This window comes from Pelodiscus sinensis, chromosome 2 (assembly GCF_052426305.1).
Source record: "Pelodiscus sinensis isolate ZL-2025 chromosome 2, ASM5242630v1, whole genome shotgun sequence".
Taxonomy (NCBI): domain Eukaryota; kingdom Metazoa; phylum Chordata; order Testudines; family Trionychidae; genus Pelodiscus; species Pelodiscus sinensis.
In genome coordinates this window covers 60,426,171-60,445,198 of record NC_143053.1, presented here as the reverse complement: position 1 = coordinate 60,445,198, position 19,028 = coordinate 60,426,171, and the positions used below count along the sequence as shown (strand labels likewise).

Here is a 19,028-nt window from a genome sequence, read left to right as displayed (position 1 = left end):
CCCGATGTTCAGGGGGATGGGTCGAGTCAGGGAAGTCCTCTGGAGGCTTGGGGGGTGGGGAAAGAAAACACTCCTAGTGGCTGGGGTTGCTGGGGGAAGAGACGAAGCCCATGCGGGATGGGATCCACCCACCCTGAGCCCCTCCTCATCCCGCAAACCTCACTCTTGCAGCCCCCTGTCTCCAACCTCCTACATTCCCCCCCTTCCCCAAAGCCCTGTCCTAAATCCAGCACTCTCCCTCCCCATGCCCACTGCCCTGACGGACCCAGGAAGCACCGGGTAAGTCTGCTAGTCTTCTATATGGCAACTAAATCAGAAGCAAGTACAATAAACCTCAGAGTTATGAATGCGTAAGTTATGAACTGATTGGTCAACCACATACATCATTTGGAACAAGAAGTATGCAATCAAGCAGCTGCAGAGACAAAAGCAAAACAAATACAGTACAATACTGCGTAAAATGGGTGAAGTCATATCTTTTACTGGACCAGCTTCTGTTAGAGCAGCAAACTCCTGAGCTTCCATAGCACATTGTGCGTACCTTTTTCTGACAAAAACGTGTAGTCTAGCCGTATCCTGTGTGCCATGCCTGATCTGCTGCCTTCACTGAATGCCAGTAGTAATCTTTATTTATGCAAACAGTCCCAATGACTCCAATCAGCCTACTTGAGAAAGGGCTGCAAGATAAGGCTTATTCTTTTAAAGTGCTTTGGATCGTTTCTGATACGGGATATAAAAGTATTTTTTATTATATCTAGAACCAGCATGTCAAAGAGTACTCTTATCCCTGTAGTACCCCACCCTAACCAGCTGTGTTCTGCAGTAGCTCTGCCTTCATTTCTTCCTTTAAAAAATCCCTACTGGCCAGATAATCAAAAAATCCAATTTCTGGGGTCTTCTTATGTACAGCACAGTCTTTCCAAAGAAAACTCAAACTTTAAAAATCCCAGATTGGGGCCCCTCCCCTTCCCAAAGAGGGGCTTTCTGTGCTTTAACTATTTATTTCTTTTGCTCCATCATGCTGATGCCTGACTTTACTGAGATACCCATTGCCCATTTATTCAGAATGTTCACCAATTTGACAGTTTTAGAAATGAATAAAGCTTAGATTTGGAATTTATGAGTCCAGGTTTCAAAAGGGGGGCCTGAAATAAACTAGAAGTGTTTAGGTCTCATTTCTTTTGTCACTTTTGTTACATTTTTTTCATAAATCAAAAGCATCTCTATAATTTGAGTGAGAACTGTATTTTATTTTATATTAAACAAAGCAACAACAACAACAAAAAATCAAGAACAAAAGCAAGGTCTGAACGTGACAGGACAACAAATGCATTTCCTCTGCATCTGAACACAAAATAGCAGCTTCCTCTTCCTTTAAATTTGCACTTCAAAGAAAAGAAGTGATAACAGACACAAGCTGCACACGCAATAAGTTTATGGGTGCTGGCTGAAAAGATGTAACTGAGTGAAAATGGCATAGGTTGGTCCTAGCTTTGGCTCTTAAACAGCAAGTAATTCAAACTTGATTGTCCTAGATAGGCAGGTTCAGACTTTTCTGCATGCCCATAATTTCCTTTATGTAAGATTTCTTCTAGACAAAGGCTCCACCAAGAAATTCAGAAAACAACAGTAAGGCTGCAGCAAGCTGCTTTGGAAGAGAAATTCACATTTTGAGCCAAATTCCTTATAGGTTTTCTGCACACTGTGGGTATGTCTACACTACCCCGCTAGTTCGAACTAGCGGGATAATGTAGGCATACCGCACTTGCAAATGAAGCCCGGGATTTGAATTTCCCGGGCTTCATTTGCATAAGCGGGGCGCCGCCATTTTTAAATCCCCGCTCGTTTGAACCCCGTGCCGCGTGGCTACACGTGGCACGAACTAGGTAGTTCGAACTAGGCTTCCTAGTTCAAACTATCGTTACTCCTCGTGGAATGAGCGGGGATTTAAAAATGGCGTTGAAGCCAAGGGGGTGAAGCTCTGCAGCGTCCCGCGGGCTCGTCCGGCCCTGGGGTTCCAGCAACCGTCGGGGTTCCAGACGGTCCACCGGTTCGGGCCAGTCCTCTGGGTTCACGGGGAGTTCTGCTGGCCGGCTTGGCCAGCCCTCTGTAGCCCTGGCAGGGAAGCCTCGGCTGGCCTTCGGGGAGCCAGCTGAGGGAGGCCTAAGCCGGGTCTCAGCCTCCCCAGGCAGGAGCTCTGGACAGGCCTCCGTCTCCTTCAGAGGCTCGGCCCCGACTGAGCTCCCCGGCGGCCTTCTTATACTCCTAGCCCCACCCTTTGGCTTCCAATCAGGTGAGGGGGCGGGGCTAGGTTGGGCCCAAAATGGCTCCCAGAGGGGTTCCTCCGCCTCCGGCTCAGTGGGTGGCCATTCCACCCCACTACACGAAGTCATTTATTTTCCAAAGAGATCAAGATGCAAAAAAGTATACCATTTGTCGTTTACTTCATAATATCCTGTGCATGTTATCAGCCAGATTATCACCACATTCAGCAATTCCTATCGGTCTCAATGGGTGCATCTACACTGCACCGTTTTTCCGGAATAATGGCCATTATTCCAGAAAAACAATACTAGTGCCCACACTGCAATTGTGGTATTTCGACAGAAAGTTGAAATAGTGGAGGGCTTTCTCCAACAGTGGTAAGCCTTCTTCCATGAAGAATAAGCCTTTTTCCGAAAAAGCTTTTTCAGAAAAATGTGTGTGTGGACACTCTATTTTGAAATAAGCTTTTCCGGAAGATCTCTTCTGGAAAAGCTTATTCCGAAAGAAGCTTGGGAGCAACTAGGAGTCCTGAGTTGAACAGTGTGAGACCTGGAATTTGTGTATCGCAAGTAATTCCATGCTTTTGAAAACTATTTCTGTTCCAAAAATATCGAATTTTAAAATCCCCCACATTTAGTTATGATAAAATAAAAATGATTTGTTTGTTTGTTAGGAACAACTATTTCACCAGGAGGGTGGTGAAGCACTGGAATGGGTTGCCTAGGGAGGTGGTGGAATCTCTGTCCCTAGATGGTTTTAAGTCCCAACTTGACAAAGCCCTGGCAGGAATGATTTAGTTGGGGTTGGCCCTGCTCCTGAGGTCTCTTCCAACCCTATGATTCTATGATGGAAAAACATCCATTTGGAAAATTTTCAAACAGCTCTATTGCTGAGCTACTTTGAACACCTGGCCTATTCATAGCTTTAGCAACTAAAAAACTAAAGAAGCTCATCCGTGAATAAGGTTTGCAGGACCTGTCCTGTATTCTTATTATGGTCAAGATTTATTTCTGCTACCAGAAGTTCTAATAACTAGGGTTACATCTATACAGAAGTGTTATTTTGGAATAAATTATGTTACAATAAAACTCCAATTGTTCGGCATCCAGTGGTCCGGCACTCCCAATAGTCCAGCATCAACTGGAACCCGGAAGTGCTCCAGCCAGCTGGACAATTGGAGCTGCTCCGCGCCGCTTCCCCAAGTCCGCCACTGCAACTGCTGAAACTGACGAGCGGTGGACTTGGGGAAGCTGCGGAGCAGAGCAGCTGGGGTGTTGCTGGGTGCCGAGCAGGGGGGTGTGGGGCGGTTCTGCGGGACCAACCCGGCAGCACCCCAGCTGCTCTGCTCTGCAGCTTCCCCAAGTCTGCTGCTCATCAGTTTCAGCAGCGGCAGCAGAGCAGCTGGGGTGCTGCCGGGTTGGTCCCGCAGCGCCGCCCTCATCCCCCTGCTCAGCACCCAGCAGCACCCCAGCTGCTCTGCTCCACGCCGCTTTCCCAAGTCCGCCGCTGAAGCTGCTGAAACTGACAAGCGGCAGACTTGGGTAAGCTGTGGAGCAGAGCAGCTGGGGTGCTCCTGGTTGGTCCTGCAGCACCGCCCCTCACCCCACTGCTCAGTGATAACTACTGCAGTCTGGGGGGTGGGGAGCCCGCTCCTCTTCCCTCCCAGAAACTCGCGGCAGCGGCGGCGTGGGGTTTCCCCCACCTTCCTGCAAAACAGCAGAGGGTTCCCCCCTCACCATGCCGTTCCCCACCCACCCCCCGGCAGAACTGTCACAGCCCCCCCGCCGGATTACCTCCTGATACTCCGGCATATCCAATAATCCGGCACCACCTAGGTCCCAAAGGTGCCGGATTATCGGAAGTCTACTGTATTTTGAAATAACATGGTGCATGTCTACACAGCAAGCTCTCATTTCAAAATAATGTCGAGCTGGAAGATTTCTTACTCCTGTAACCTTCATTTCATGAGGAATAAGGGAAGTCTAAAGAAGTGTGTTCTTCCTTCAGCTTCCTGCTGTCTAGACAGCGCCAAAAGCCGAATTAAGCTATTTCGACACTGATGTAGCATAAGTTGTATATCTTAATTCAACTTTTGCCCTGCAGTGTAGACATATACTAGGAGACTCAATCCTGCTTCCCCTAAAATCAATGATAGTTTTGCTATTGATATCAATGGGAAAAAGATGGGGACCTAGATTATTATGACATTAGACCAGTTTCTAAATGAATTTTTTTATGTAACCATTAGCCCTAAAACCAACATTTGTTGAGTCAGAATCTGACATGAAATAAAGTGTGTATTGTAATGCATGCAATAACCACAATGTTTCAAATGCCTTGAGAACATGCACAGCAGAAGAGAAGGAAGTAATTATTTCCAAACAGCTGGGATCTATTCTCCTTCTTTGGAGTCCAGTCACTCAATGTTCTTACTCACTTAACCTGTTTAATTTAATTCTGCTCCCACCGAAGACAGTGACAAACCTACCACGGACTCTAGTGTTGCTGAATGAGACACTATTTGAGTTTAGACTGATCATTTGAGTAAGGTGTCGGGCACTTGGTACGTCATATTGTAGTGATATTCTCTAACAGTTTGTCTATGGGTTTTTTTCCTCTTTGGTTCTCATCATAAGAACAAAATTATACATTTCCAAACAATGTTCAATTTTACAGCAAATGACATCAGAAAAAAAGGGAAAAAAGAACTGGAATGAGCTGAACTACTTTCCAGATTCATAAGCAATAAGTATTTAGCACATCATTGTCTCCTCCGCACTCCATATGATATCAACGTAGGCGAAGAGTGAACATGAGCTATCTATAGAAAATAATTTCAGCTGTGAATTCTGCTGTGCCTCCATTCTGCAGCTCTCTGTTAAAAGATTATATTTGTATAGCTTATTATGCCTTGGGTACCCACTCTGATGAACCCCATAATAAATCCTAGAAGTGTGTAGACATCGAAGTATTTGATGAGCTGCCAGCCTTGGGAAGTGTTTGCATTTCTAAGAGACCCCCCCTCTCTTTTACTCATTAAGTTCTAGCCTTGAAGTGTTCTGTTTCTGGTTGCAAATGACTGCCCATAAAATTAAAAACTCTCTCTCTCACACAAAACCCTACAAACATACATGAAAATCCAGAAAATATTTAGATTTTTTTTAAAAGGCCTTAAAAATGAATTTGAAGTCCCAATCTAATCCGAACCAGAGTCTTGTTTTAACAAGTAATTCCTTGTAAACTTTGTATAAGTGCAAAAAATGGAAAACTGTGCCTGTCTTTGACCTTGTGTCGAAATATGGAATTTTCCTTACAGAGAAGCTGTTTGCAGTCTAATCACTCTTGCCTTTCACCTTGACAAAATCAAACTTGTTCCATTACCACTGAGGTGATGCCATCTGGCATGCAATTAGATGCCTGCTCTTGGCCAAGTTATTCCTGTATGTTATGGTCTGTGCCCATAATTCATCCCATTTTACTGCCCAGAAAAAAAATCACAATAGTATTCAAAACTTGGTTTTATTTACAAGTTTGAAACCTGTAATCAAGGTTTGAACAAAGACCCGACCTGCATGTGCCACTCCATTCCACACCCTAATGACATAAAAAGCTAAGCACCGGGTTCTTTTAGCCCACTCCATTAGCCTCATTTACACAGACGTTCAAATTCACAATATTTTTCCCCTATTTTTTCCTTCTCTTTCCTTCCCCATCCCCTCTCTTTCTCTGCTATTTATTTGTACCCTGGACCCCTTACTCCACTCATCTGAAGAAGTGAGTTGTGCCCACGAAAGCTCATGATACCAATTACATTTTTTGTTAGTCTCTAAGGGTATGTCTACACACTTGCACCCTATTTCCAAACTAGGGATGCAAATGTAGGCATTCGAAATAGTCAGTGAAGCAGGGATTTAAATATCCTGTGCTTCCTTAGCAGGATCTCTCCAATCAACAGCTGTTTGGATCTCTCCAATCAACAGCATTACTCCAATCAACAGCTGTTTTGAAAGTGAAAGTGTACGCCGGGATGTGTTAGTTCGAACCAAGCCCCTTGGTTCGAACTAATATTACTCCTCATTTTTTGACTATTTTGAATGCCTACATTTGCATCCCTAGTTTAAACTAGGGTGCAAGTGTAGACATACCCTAAGATGCTGCAGAGCTAACTATTCATGTTTTTTAAAGTTTTTTCAATTACAGACTGACATGGCTACCCTTCTGAGACTTTTAAAGTTACTCCCAATTGCAAAAGGCCAGTCACTTACTCCAAGTCAGTTGCACTGGAGATCTTGCACTGAAGATGATGTTTGTAGCCAGTCCCTGTAATAAATTAACTAAATATTTATTGACTAAGAAAAAGAAATGAGAATTATTTACAAGGTTAAATCTGGTAAATACACATGCACACGCGAGTTACAGTCTTAGGTTCCAGAAAATAATAGAAGCAGCCTTAATATGCAAGCTCCATACATTGTTTAAGGATAACCCAGACTAAGCAGCTAGAATCTCTTATTTTATACTTTGAAATGTTGCCCTCCCAAAGTCCAAAGAGCATAGAGATAAAAATTTCTAACAAGAAGAAATTGTATCTCTCTCTCCCCAGAGTTCAAGTTGATGATTATAAGTTCTGAGGATGTTAAGGACTAGTCGACTATTCAATAAGCAAATGCTTATAGGATAGTCAGTCAACTAGTCGATCCACCCATAGATCCCCTCCACCTTGCTGCCTTTATCAGGTAGAGGTGGTGTTTCAACACCCAAGGCGGTGTTTCAAAGGGGCAGCTGCTGCATAGCTGATCCGCAGCTCAGCTGTGTGGCGGCTGCCCCTTTGAAATGCTGCCTCAGCATTTCAAAGGGGCAGCACCATGGAGCCCGGGGTCAGCTGGGGAGTCGATAATGAGTTGGCCACATGAGTGGCCCTCCTTCATCTCAATGGGCTGCAAGATTGTTCTAACCAAGATGGTCTCTTATGATAGGGTAGTTTTACTAACTGCCCCTTGCTCACATAGAATTTGCAGGGTGTGCCTGTTGAATCATAGCAGTGCTTTGATTGGATGCGGAGTGCATGGCTCTTATAGTTCTTGTGGTGTGTAATCAGCACACACTTCACGTGTCCTTGCTTTACATGCGTGTTACTTTAGTAATATCAGTAGGAAAAAAAAAAAACCATGCGTACTTCTTACTCTGACTCCTGCTCTCTTCTTTGCATTTTAATCCTCATTTTTTTTCTTTCTTTACCATTGTCTTCATATTCTTGAGATCTAATTCAAGGCCCAGACCTGCAAACATCACCAGGGTAGCATTTACTAAATAGTCAGCCTAAAGAACTCACGGTAGTAATCATTGCATCCTATTACAGAGGCAGGCACTTAAATTGTAAATGTTAGGGGCAGCACTCATGTCTTTAATTTTTGAAAAGTACTGGTTAAAATGATGGTTTATTATTATTATTAATAATAATAAATAATTAATAGGCAAACTGAAAAAAGATTATGTGACACGCTGGTTTATGTAACAACATAACTTCCTATGTGACCATACAGGCAAAAGTGTATGTTGGCTTAGTGTATTATATTAAGGATAAACATAGACTCACTGTGTATACAACCATTTACAGCTCTAACTTTCAGCCCTTACTCATCCAGGATTAGACCCTAAAGAGTTGCTGATGAAAGCTTGCTTGAAAGATCATTCAATAGTATTTTAGATCTTACTATTTTTGCTAAGTCACGCCATCAAGAAAAGCAACTTGACTTTTGTATCAAATCAACTCTGCTTGAAGGGTGTTTTCCCCCCCTCTTTGATTTAGATGGAGAAACTCCAATCATACTTCAGCCGACAAATGCAAATGAGAAAACTCAACTAATCGGAGATGGGCATCGCAGCTATCACACAGACTCATAAAGCAAGAGCAAGTACGGTCTGATTGCAGTATGTTCTCTAAGTAGGAATGTCACAAAGAGCGTTCAGAAAAAATAATTGGAAAGCACTGTAATTTTTTCCCCGTATTGGTATTTGATTTTTAAGTTAGACAAAGGAAGTTTGAAAGTAATTTCCTCTGGATGCAGACTCTTTAACTCATGGGGCCTTCAAAATGAACAGGCCCAATCTCTGTGTTCTTCGCTGAGTGCAGACAAAGCCTAAGATACTTAGTATTCTAGTTTACTTCTATAAGGCCCTATGTTGCCTGCACATAGGCAGCACATAATTACTTCTCTTACGCTATTGGGTCAAGTTCTATCCCCAGGTGTGCACATTCAACTGCAACTGATTTTTAGTGGGAGATGTATGTGCATATGGATAGAGCGCAGCCCACTGTATCTATATATGTTCACACACCAGTGTGTGCACGCATATGCACACATATATCTTTAGGTGTTATGTTCTACTCCTTTACACTGGTTTTATGCTGGTATAACACCAATAAAGCCAATATAAACCCACTGTTGGGGAATGAAGAGTCTGGTTCTATAAGGATATATATTACACATGCTACATAAATTATTTCCTAAATACACTTTTTCAAATTTAATTCAAGAATTTACTGTGAAAGGTGAAAATGCTAGTGACTGTTTCCTGTCTAGAATTAAATGTGAAAATGAACCTAGTTAAAAGTCAAGGTAAAAATTACACGTGGTATATAAAAATCATCTTAGAGGTCCTGCTTCTATGGAAATCAATGAGAATTTTACCACTGATTACTCTGTTAACAGCAAATCAGACCCAAAGGTAATAAACAAGGACTAAAGCCCAGTTTGGGTACGTGTACACTTCACACTTATTTCGAAACAAGCTATTCTGGAATACTTGTTCTGAAATAGCTTATTTCGAAACAGCACATCTATACTGCAGGGAAGCCTCAAAATTAGGCTAAGGCAGGCTTCCCTAATGTAGACATGCTATCTCAATTTAGAGCCCCAGGAGGGACTGGGGAGGAATAACTTAGAATGGCCCTGGTGAAGGGCTATTTTGTAATACCAATAGTGGAGCATCTACACATGCCTTATTTCGAAATAGCTATTTCAGAATAGGTCTTATTCCTCGTAGAATGAAGTTTACAGATTTCAGAATAAGCTGTCTGTTATTTTGAAATTATTTCAAAATAATAGAATGGCTGTGTAGGCGCTTGCATTGTTATTTTGAAATAATGCTAGTTATCTTGAAATAACTGTGCAGTATAGACGCACCCTTTGGGAGTTAGGCTCCTAATATGGAAGATCTAGGCCAATGCACCTGATCCAAAGTCCACTGAAATCAGTGAAAGATTCCCAATGACTTCAATGGGTTTTAGCTCTTGGCTTAAATCCTGTAATGTTTAGTTAATTCTTAATGGGAAAAGGATGCCTGAGAAAGTATTTAGGCCCCAATCATGCACTGTGATCAACACAGACAACTGCTGCAAATGCAGGAAGCCCTACTGTCCTCATTGGGACTCTGTCTACAAGGATCACTATGCATATTTACATAATCAGAAGAGAAAAAAAAACCCCACCCCAGTAACCATAAATATGGTCAATGGGATTTATCTCTGAAAGAATGAGGCTTTGCTAAAAGGACACTATGGCTATGTTTACATAACTGGGTTATTTTGAAATAAGTTATTTCGAAATAATAACTCCCAAAATAACTATTTTGGGATAAGTTTATTTCTCTTGAGTACATCTACACATCACCCTACACTTGAAATAAGATATGCAATTTGCACTATGCAAATTGCGCATCTTATTTCGATTGTATTTCAAAATAGCTTATTTCGAAATATGGCATGTCTACACAGTGCCAAATTTTGAAATAACGCACTATTTTAAGACATCTCTTATCCCTCATGGAACGAGCGTAACAGGGATGCTGGAATAGTGCACCCGTTATTTTGAAAAATATTTTGAAATAATGGGTGCATTTAAAAGACATGGGGAAGCTATTTTGGGATACCTCCAGTGTCCCAAAATCGCCCTGCTGTCTAGACGTACCCCTTCACAAGCAGGAGTTATTATTTTGAAATAACAAGTGCATTTATTTCAAAATAACAGGTTTGGTAGTGTGGACACTCGCCTTGTTATTTTGAAATAAGGGGAGTTACTTAAAAATAACACCCCAATGTAGACATGCCCTATTAGACTGATAAAAACAATGGTCAGCCATTGCCGAGGCAAATTTTCAGAGGTGTTGAGCATTTGCAGATCCTGTGAAGTCAGAAAGTCTGTTTATCTGAGAACATAATAAAAACTGAATTAAGATTTCCTGATTTGGTCCATAAATATGATTTTTTTTCTTTTGTTTGCTTTCTAGAAGGTGCACTAAGGTGGAAACAATGATGCCTATATGATTTGCTTCCATGTCAAGTCCAGTTGAATTACTATTAATTTTTGAAAGCATGCAGTTGCAAATATTTTTCTTTATGGTGTTGCATTTATTTGTATGAAAAATACTATGTATTTGAAATCTACCTTTGCTGTCAAACACTTGGAATAATAAAGACTCCTTATGTGTAAGAATTATAGCACTACCTTTATGTTTCTACCCTAAGAAAACATTGTTCTAAGTAACAGCCAAAATAACCAAGAAGATCTTGATCCATCCAAAATGTCTATGGTAGCTTTCCAAGTGGGCAAGTTCTAGAGGAACTTTGTTTTCCTTAGGGGAATGTCTATACTGCGGCGCTACTTTGGAATACTTCTGGTATCCTGAAATAGCTATTCCGCATCTTGACTGCAAATGATATTTTAAAATAACGGGTGCAAATGATATTTTGAAATAACAGGCACACTATTCCGATGTCCCTGTAAACCTCATTCCATGTAGATTAAGGGACGTTTGGCGGTTTATTTTGAAATTTGGCACTGTGTTTTCTCATGAGCTATTATGCCTGGTCTACACCTAAAACTTTGGTGAACCTGGCTATGTTGCTCAGGGATGTGAAAAACATACATCCTTGGGAGACAGTTAGGGACATCTAAGCCCCAGTGTAGCTACATCTAGATTGATGGAAGAATCCTAGCTACTGCCTCTTGACGGGATGAATTTACAACAGTGACAGAAAATCCTTTCTGTTGCTGCAGCAAGTGTAGTTGCAACACTGTAGCTATGCCACTTTACTTAGTTCAGATTACAATATACTCTTTCACTTTGGAAGATGAACCAGAAACTCAGTTCACAAGCTCCTCAGAACAAGACTGACAGCCACTGAACATCCTAAAGGAATGAACCAAAGAAATGGTTATCTGCAGAACTCTTAGTTTTTATGGTTAGGCATAACAAAAGGAGAATCCATCAGTATTAACAGAGATAAGAAAACAGGGTGCATTATTATTTGTATTATGATAGCACAGTGTTGCATACCCAGACCATGTCCTGAAGAAAGCCTCAACCCTGCAAGCTATTTTGTGTAGTCAGACTGCTGCCTCTGCTGAAAGCTGTTACCTGACATATTAATTAACATATGTTGGCTAACTCCATGTTCAGAGACTAGTGCTGGTTACACTAGACTGTTAACATATTAGGGTAAAGTAATACTTTTGTTAACAACTTCTGAATCCTAATCTAGATACAAAAAAGTTTCCATCTAAGTATAGGAATTTGCCTGAAGCAATTTGCCTCATCGAGGATTATGATAACATTGCACAAAAACACTATGCCTTTTTTTCTTATCAACAAATTATTATATTTTACTTTTCACATAGAGAATTAAGCACAAAATCAATTTTTTCATCACCCCCACCACCATTTCTTTTTTGAAGTAAATCCTATTGAAAGCAGAGTGGGACCCAAACAACTCACAGAATCCAAACTTCTGCACATCTTACAAAAGTCTGTATTGGGACTGAAGTTTGCAGTGGAAGGCCATTTGTAATTACAACAAATGAAAAACTCTCTCATTTTGATAAAATACTTTAAATTATTATCTATTTCCTATAACTTTGCACAAGCATTAGATATTTCATATTGTGGAACATGCAGTGCTCATTCCAACTTACTTGAGCCAGTATTGTAAGACCACCATCGTAAATAAATCAATGTCCAAATAAAAATTGACAGGAAAGAAAAAGAGCGTCTCCTTCGAGCCGGAATCGAACCAGCGACCTAAGGATTCCCGCAGTTCCTCTACAGTCCTCCGCTCTACCAGCTGAGCTATCGAAGGGACCTTATGCTGCAGCTCCCCAGTAACATATTAGAATTGAGAGAGTTCCCGGATACTAGCGCATGCGCACATTCTTTTTGCCCGTGGTATGTTGCGCATGCGCCTGGTAGCCGCGGACACTGGCCGATGCGCCTGCTGAGTCTATCTGGGCCCCACCACAGAGCTGTTGCCGCCCTGCTCTGCCGGCTCGGGACTCCCGCCCCGCGGCCCCGTGCTGGGCGGGCGAGGCAGTCAGTCCAGTGCTGCGGAGCTGACCCCGTGGGGCGGGGAGGCCGTTGCTTGGTTCTGTAGAGGCCAGAGGACGCTGCGGGGGGGGGGGGGGGAATCCCGCCTCTCCCTTGTGCGTCCCGAGCCTGGCCCCGCAGCGCAGCGCGTGCGAGACTCTTTCTTGTTCTGCGCGAGCACGGGGGGGGGGAGAATCTGTGCCTGTTTCTTCATAGTTTGCTATTAGTTGGGGGCCAGTGGCGCAATGGATAACGCGTCTGACTACGGATCAGAAGATTGTAGGTTCGACTCCTGCCTGGCTCGAACGTGTACGATTTTGTTTGCTTTGGTTTAAAAGAGCTAATCTGCCCTACACATGAAGGCATACTTATAGCCAGACATACGTAATGCCTCAACAGAGCAGCTGTCACCGTTCTGCCTGCATGCCCAACACTGCTGACAATTTAACACTGGCCTAACCTAGAAGATGGAATTATAAGAAAACTAAATTATGCAAATATTTTAACCCCATTTATAGTTAACCTTCTCAAACAATTACAAAAGTGCATTCTTTCAAACAGTTAAATTCAGGGATCCCATAATAAGCTGTAAAAGGTTAAAAATGTTAAAACCATATGAAATCCACCAAAAACAATCAGCTGCCTCTATGTGATTTATTTCTGTGAAATGTAAGAGAAAACTGGGCTTCTTTTAAGTAGTAGTTAAATATTAACAGAGAGAATCAGCCTAACAGGATGAAAATTCAGAAGATGTATTGTTAAAAATAAAAGTCTCCATTTTCAAGGAGCAATGACATATTAAAGTTCATTCATTTACAAGAGGTGAGTTCAGGATTTCATTCTTTTTCAGCTAATTATGATATTTGTTTTAGGCCAGAGCCTCAGCCAAATACATTTAGTATAGATCCATTAATTGAATGACCTTTGATCTGACCTGTCATCTTCAATTAAACTGTATCCTGAAATAATTAGATCCGGGAACCTAGAAACTGACATTCATGTGATAAATTATTTTCCATGAAGATGATTTGTTATTCGTTAGAAATACCAGAATATAATATTGTGAAGTTACTGGATTGTAAAGGGAGAAGCCAGATCATTGTTGCACCCATGGGGGGGGGGGGGAGTGCCCCCAAAGTCTGTACAAAGCGAGCCATGTGAGGTGTCACACGAAAGCTTATGTTCTAGTGATTCTGTATATGCTATTCATGTACTTGTATAAGATCTGTATGTGGAGTTATAATTATGTACTCTATGTTGATGCTGGAAGGTTCTCTGTCTGAGGCAGAACAGTGGGCAAAGAATGCTCAGCCAATGGCTATGCTAATTAGCAGGGAGACAATGAAGCTCTAGATGCCAATACACACCTCAGGAATGTGACTGATACCTGCAAACCAGCCAGGACCGAAGAGCTGCCAGCATGGGACACTGGGTTAGGTTGTTGTACCATGTGACCTTCTCTGGCCAGGAAGATGCCAGGGGAGGTATATAAGTGGCACCCTCCATCTTGTCTTCAGTTTTGCTCCGAATCCCAGATGCAGCCTTGCAGGGAACGACGAGTTGGAAAGAACTGTGGACCCGTCCTGACATAGGATTTACACTAGAGACTTTTAAGCCAGCAGTTATAACATCTCTGCTATGAGCCTGCATCCAGAACTGGGTGATTCGATGCCTGTAACATATTATACTTTAACAACCTTACTCTCATGCTTTTCTTTCTTGTAGTAATAAACCTTTAAATTTTAGATTCTAAAGGATTGGCTCAGTGTGGTCTTGTGGGTAAGATCCAGAGTGTAAATTGACCTGGGAACTGTGGCTGGTTTCTTGGGACTGGAAAAACCCGTTCGGAGTAGGTGAGATTGGGTTCTATAACCCTTCCCCTGTTTGCAGGCTCGGGGCTGATTGAGACCTGCACACAGGAAGAGCTGGGGTATCTGAGGGTTTTTGCTTGTGAGGCTTCTGGCTGGCCAGGCTGGCAGCTGAAGTGCTCTGTGTGACTGGTTTGTGGCCTATTTGGGAAAGGCCTCCAGTCAGGAGTTGTAAGGAGCCCCGAGTGAGCAATTCGCCCTATGCGGACGCCCTTAGCTGTGCCCAGACCCAGCCCGGTCCGTCACAAATATATATTTACTAACCTGCAATTTGGATTTTCACTTCTAGACCTCCCCATTTATTATCTGTTCTTTGTTTTATGTTATGAAAACTACTGTAAGAGGTCTAGTTTATATACATTTATTTTGCAAATTATAAGTAAGGCTAAGATTTTGTCATAGTTATTTTTAGTAAAAGTCAGCGCTAGGTTATGGATTTCCGTGAATATTTTTTATTGTCTAGTGCCTCTGACCTGTCCCTGACTTTTATGCAAAATAACCATGACAAAATGCAGAGGGAGAAGCATTGCTAGTGCTCCCCAGCTCTGGGATACCCTATCACCAGAGAGCTGTAGGCACACTCATTGCCCATGGTGGCGGAGAACTCCAGGGTCCCCTCTGCCAACAGTGGCTGAGAGCTATGGGACCCCACTGCGGCCTGTTGAGAGCCCCAAAGCTGGAGGAGAAAATGTCAGAGTTTCCTGTAACTCATGGATTCCATGACCTGTGGCAAAATCTTAGCCACATTTATAAGATATGTTTAAGGCAGGGATGGGCAATAACTTTAGATGGGGCCACTTCACAAATTTTTGAAGTAGCCCCAGGCCACCCAGATGGGGCAGGACCTCAGGTGGAGGGTGCGGGACCAAGACACTTCCCGTGCTCCCCTGTCCACAGACCCTGATTTTAGCCTGGGACCAGGGGAGTGTGTGAAGTCTTTGCCCACCCCCCAGAGAACTGCAAGCCACACACCCCTTGAGGGTGGGAGAAAACCAATCAGGGCCTTGCAGCGCAGGAGCGTTCGAAGTCTTTGCCCTCTGCCCCCAACTTGCAAGGGGAGCACAGCTCCTAGACTGAACAGCCAGCTCTTCTGAACAGCTGGCAATTCACTCTAAGCGCTGAGTGCCCCTTGCAGGGCGGGAGGCGACTTTGCTCGCCCCCAGGCCAATCAGGGGCTCTAGGCATGGGAGTCTCTCACCCCTTGCCCCTACCCTGCAAGGGGTGCGTGGCACCTAGAGTGAACCGCTAGCTGTTCTGAACAAACAAGAGTTCACTCTAGGCACCGGGCACCCCTTGCGGGGTGGGAAGAGACTTTGTTTGCTTCCCCCGTCCCCAGGTCTTGATTGGGCTGGGAGCAGGAGAGCAGCAAGGCCTGCAGGCTGGATCAACCAGCTTGGCAGGACAGATTCAGCCTGCGGAGGCTCTCTTGCCCACCCCTGGTTTAAGGTATATGTGATATTTTAAGTAAGTTTACAAAAGAATGATTTTTGATCAAGACACTAACATAATTTAAATGATAAGAAATACTCAAAATACCACATATTTGTAGATTTAATAAATTTTTCCATACATTTTTACAATGAACAAGCCCCATTATTACTGATAAATGTTGCAGTTAAAGCTAGCACTCTACCATCTTTACATCAAGAATCAAGTCTTTTGTTTCTTCTACAAGTTTAATAAATTTCCTTTACAGAATTCTCACTCCAGAGTAAGCCTTGCTGAGATGGAAGAGAAGTCCACTTCATAGTTTGAAATGGCAGGCTTGCTATAGATTTGTGATTTACTGCATGTGCACACAATACCCATACATTCAGTTTATAATTTCTTAAATAATTTTTTTTATCAAATGTGCATGCTTTATTCACTCGGAACTTATTCTGCTTATATTTGAATATGCAATAGCTGTACTGTGAAAATGTAACTGGCAAGTGCAAAAATACCAAATTTAAGTTAAAAAATGTGGGGGTTTTACAACAGGGCAATTAAAAGCAGAAAATATTTTACAGAAACAGAAAACTTCAGGTCAAATGCCAAGTTCAGATTTTTTAAGATTTTTATGGAAAGAAAATGGTAAAATACAATAAAAGTCAATTTTGCAAATTTAGCTATATCAGCATTTTCTCCAAAGCAAACTAATCAATGAATGAAATCTATGGACAAAAATAAATCAGAAGATTTTATTTAATAGAAAAGAACTCTCGAGCCAGGCAGGAGTCGAACCTACAATCTTCTGATCCGTAGTCAGACGCGTTATCCATTGCGCCACTGGCCCTAGACATAGCTCCTCTTTTTTGAATAGTAGGACATACAGTATAGTACCGCCTCAAATTATTCTTAATGTGATTTTGAGTAACAATATACAGAGGCCTAATCTACATTACAAACTTACATCGGTATTACTAGATCACTCCTGAGCAAATACAGTTATACCAGCCTAATTCCCAGCATAAACAGTGTTATGTCAATAGGCGAAGGCCTCCTGACAACATGCTAATGCTGAGGTGGATTATGTTACTTTATTCGGATCTTCACCGATGCATCCAACATTTTAACTTTAAATCTTTCTTGAGGGTGGGTAATGTAGCAGGAAGAAAGCAGGTTGAGAGAGAGGGAACCAGGAAGAGTTGGAAGTTATTTAGATAGTTCCAAAAGTTGTTTAAAAGCAAATATCAATGAGATCAGTTCTTTGTCCCAAAAGAGCTTGCAATCTAAACAGCTGATTGTACAGAAGGATTTGCAAAAGCAAACACTAGGGCTAAGCTAAACTACTAATTTAATTATACCGGTACCCCTAACGTGATCTGATCCCATGTGAGCACAGTTATTTGCTTTATCCAGGTATGGCTAATCCCATCTGAAAAGGGGACTGACTATACCAAGCATAAACTTTTAGATCACTACTATACTGGGGCTGGTACTCAAGCAGCTAGTCGCCTCAACTAAAGCCCTGTGCAGGCCAGCCTTTACTCCCACCCAGCACTCTAGGGAATCCCGGAGGATCCCCCGGCGCGGGAGCGCGGGCTCTTCCCTCGAAGGCAGGGAAAAGCAAATGCTAAAACCTCGGCGTGCACGTGAGGAGTTGCGTCCATGACTTTAAACACGCCCAAACTAGCTCGGCAAACCTTTGTCTGCTCCGTGAGGGCAGGTGAACACCTGGCCCTGCAAACCTCCTGCCACGGGGGAGAAAAACAGAGCGGGGCTGTAGCGCGACAGGCAGCGCAAAGGAGTCCGCGGTGCAGAGGCTGGGTCTCTCTCCTTGAGGGCTCGCTAGCTCAACGCTGTAGTCAGCGACACTCAGACCACGCGCCCAGCAGCCTCCCTCGTAAGCACCGGCTGCATCTGCTAAATCCCGAATGCAACATTCATTTCTAGTGCGCATGCTCAGCCTCGTTCGTCTATGACTCTTGTGCATGTCCGGGAACGTTTCTTAGCATGTCCCTTCGATAGCTCAGCTGGTAGAGCGGAGGACTGTAGAGAAATTGCCTGCGGGAATCCTTAGGTCGCTGGTTCGATTCCGGCTCGAAGGAGACTCCATTTTTCCTCCCCTCTTCATATTTTGAATGTAGTTGTTTCAGAGGTTTAGTTACCAGTGGAGAGGGCGAAGGGTGGGAACAGCCCCGTGGGGTCTCGGCGCCTCGCGTGCGTTGAGAAACCAAGTTACACCTGTGCTTGGCTACAGCGACCAGCGGGCCCTGAGCCACGAACCATGTTGTTTTATGGAGCCACTTCCCTGAGCAGGCTGCAGCCTTTTGGGTGACCAATACTAACAGGTTTGAGCGTGTGGGTGTTTGCTGGTTGTTACTGTGATTTTAGTTTTGTTACAAAGCAGTAGGCAGCGCTAGAAATATACATCCTGCATAACCAAAATAGTATGTGACCTAGAAATCTAGCTAGAGCTACATCATCTTGCCTGGCTGTATCCTGCACTATAGTAAAGAAACCCCCCTCCATTGTCATTTATAATTTGTCCACTTCAAATTATACCCCCAAAATCATTGATTTGTTACCCTTTTCAATTCCCAAATAGGGTAATAACGTATCAGATGTCACCCAGCTAACAATAAGTGATTGCATGATGCTGCACAGCTTTTGTACCAGCACAATGATTTTCGCTAGTTTATGTTTACTGAAATAGTTATACTGTATAACCGCTAGTGTGGACACACATACAGCAATATAAAGGTGCCTTATACCAGTAAAACTTTCTCCTCTTGCCATACAGGAATAAACTCTACTGATATAAGCACCTTTATACTACGTTCACAACTTTTATATGTAGAACTATTTTTAATATGCTAGTTCACTCAGAACTAGCATGTCTATCTATGCTCAGGATGTAAATTACACCAGCAATAAATTTCCACGTAAACCAAAATGGAACCAGACTGCTGGCACTTAACATTTAAAAGGTTGTAGAGAAGTTTTTAAACTAAAGCTATGTCTACACTTGAGACCTTTCCCTGGATACCTCTGGTATCCTGGAACAGCTATGCCGCATCCAAGGAACGCATCTGCTTTTTCGGAAAAGTT

General features: G+C 42.8%; 1 protein-coding gene, 1 long non-coding RNA gene and 4 other non-coding genes across 6 annotated transcripts in view; 3 read left to right on the top strand and 3 right to left on the bottom strand.

Moving 5' to 3' along the window:
- Window positions 1–10,692, top strand: part of DNAJC5B (DnaJ heat shock protein family (Hsp40) member C5 beta) — a 51,891-nt gene extending 41,199 nt beyond the window's left edge. Inside the window, exons 5-6 of the mRNA XM_025186891.3 lie at window positions 8,075–8,180; window positions 10,555–10,692. Coding sequence (XP_025042676.1) covers window positions 8,075–8,169 — 95 coding nt within the window. The 3' untranslated portion in view covers window positions 8,170–8,180; window positions 10,555–10,692. The remainder of the gene's footprint in view (window positions 1–8,074; window positions 8,181–10,554) is intronic.
- Window positions 1–12,962, bottom strand: part of LOC112546484 (uncharacterized) — a 54,068-nt gene extending 41,106 nt beyond the window's left edge. The window contains exons 1-3 of the long non-coding RNA XR_003090185.3: window positions 12,240–12,962; window positions 7,442–7,544; window positions 6,531–6,585 (exon numbers count right to left, since the gene is read on the bottom strand). This is a non-coding gene — a long non-coding RNA (uncharacterized LOC112546484). The remainder of the gene's footprint in view (window positions 1–6,530; window positions 6,586–7,441; window positions 7,545–12,239) is intronic.
- On the bottom strand, window positions 12,318–12,403 carry TRNAY-GUA (transfer RNA tyrosine (anticodon GUA)). The gene is given in 2 exon segments: window positions 12,318–12,353; window positions 12,367–12,403. It is a non-coding gene; the product is annotated as a tRNA-Tyr (tRNA).
- Window positions 12,859–12,931, top strand: TRNAR-ACG (transfer RNA arginine (anticodon ACG)). Its single transcript has one exon. It is a non-coding gene; the product is annotated as a tRNA-Arg (tRNA).
- Window positions 12,963–16,697: 3,735 nt separating the features above from the next.
- On the bottom strand, window positions 16,698–16,770 carry TRNAR-ACG (transfer RNA arginine (anticodon ACG)). The gene has a single exon. It is a non-coding gene; the product is annotated as a tRNA-Arg (tRNA).
- Window positions 16,771–17,935: 1,165 nt separating this feature from the next.
- TRNAY-GUA (transfer RNA tyrosine (anticodon GUA)) lies at window positions 17,936–18,025 on the top strand. The gene is given in 2 exon segments: window positions 17,936–17,972; window positions 17,990–18,025. It is a non-coding gene; the product is annotated as a tRNA-Tyr (tRNA).
- The last annotated feature ends 1,003 nt before the right edge of the window (window positions 18,026–19,028 follow it).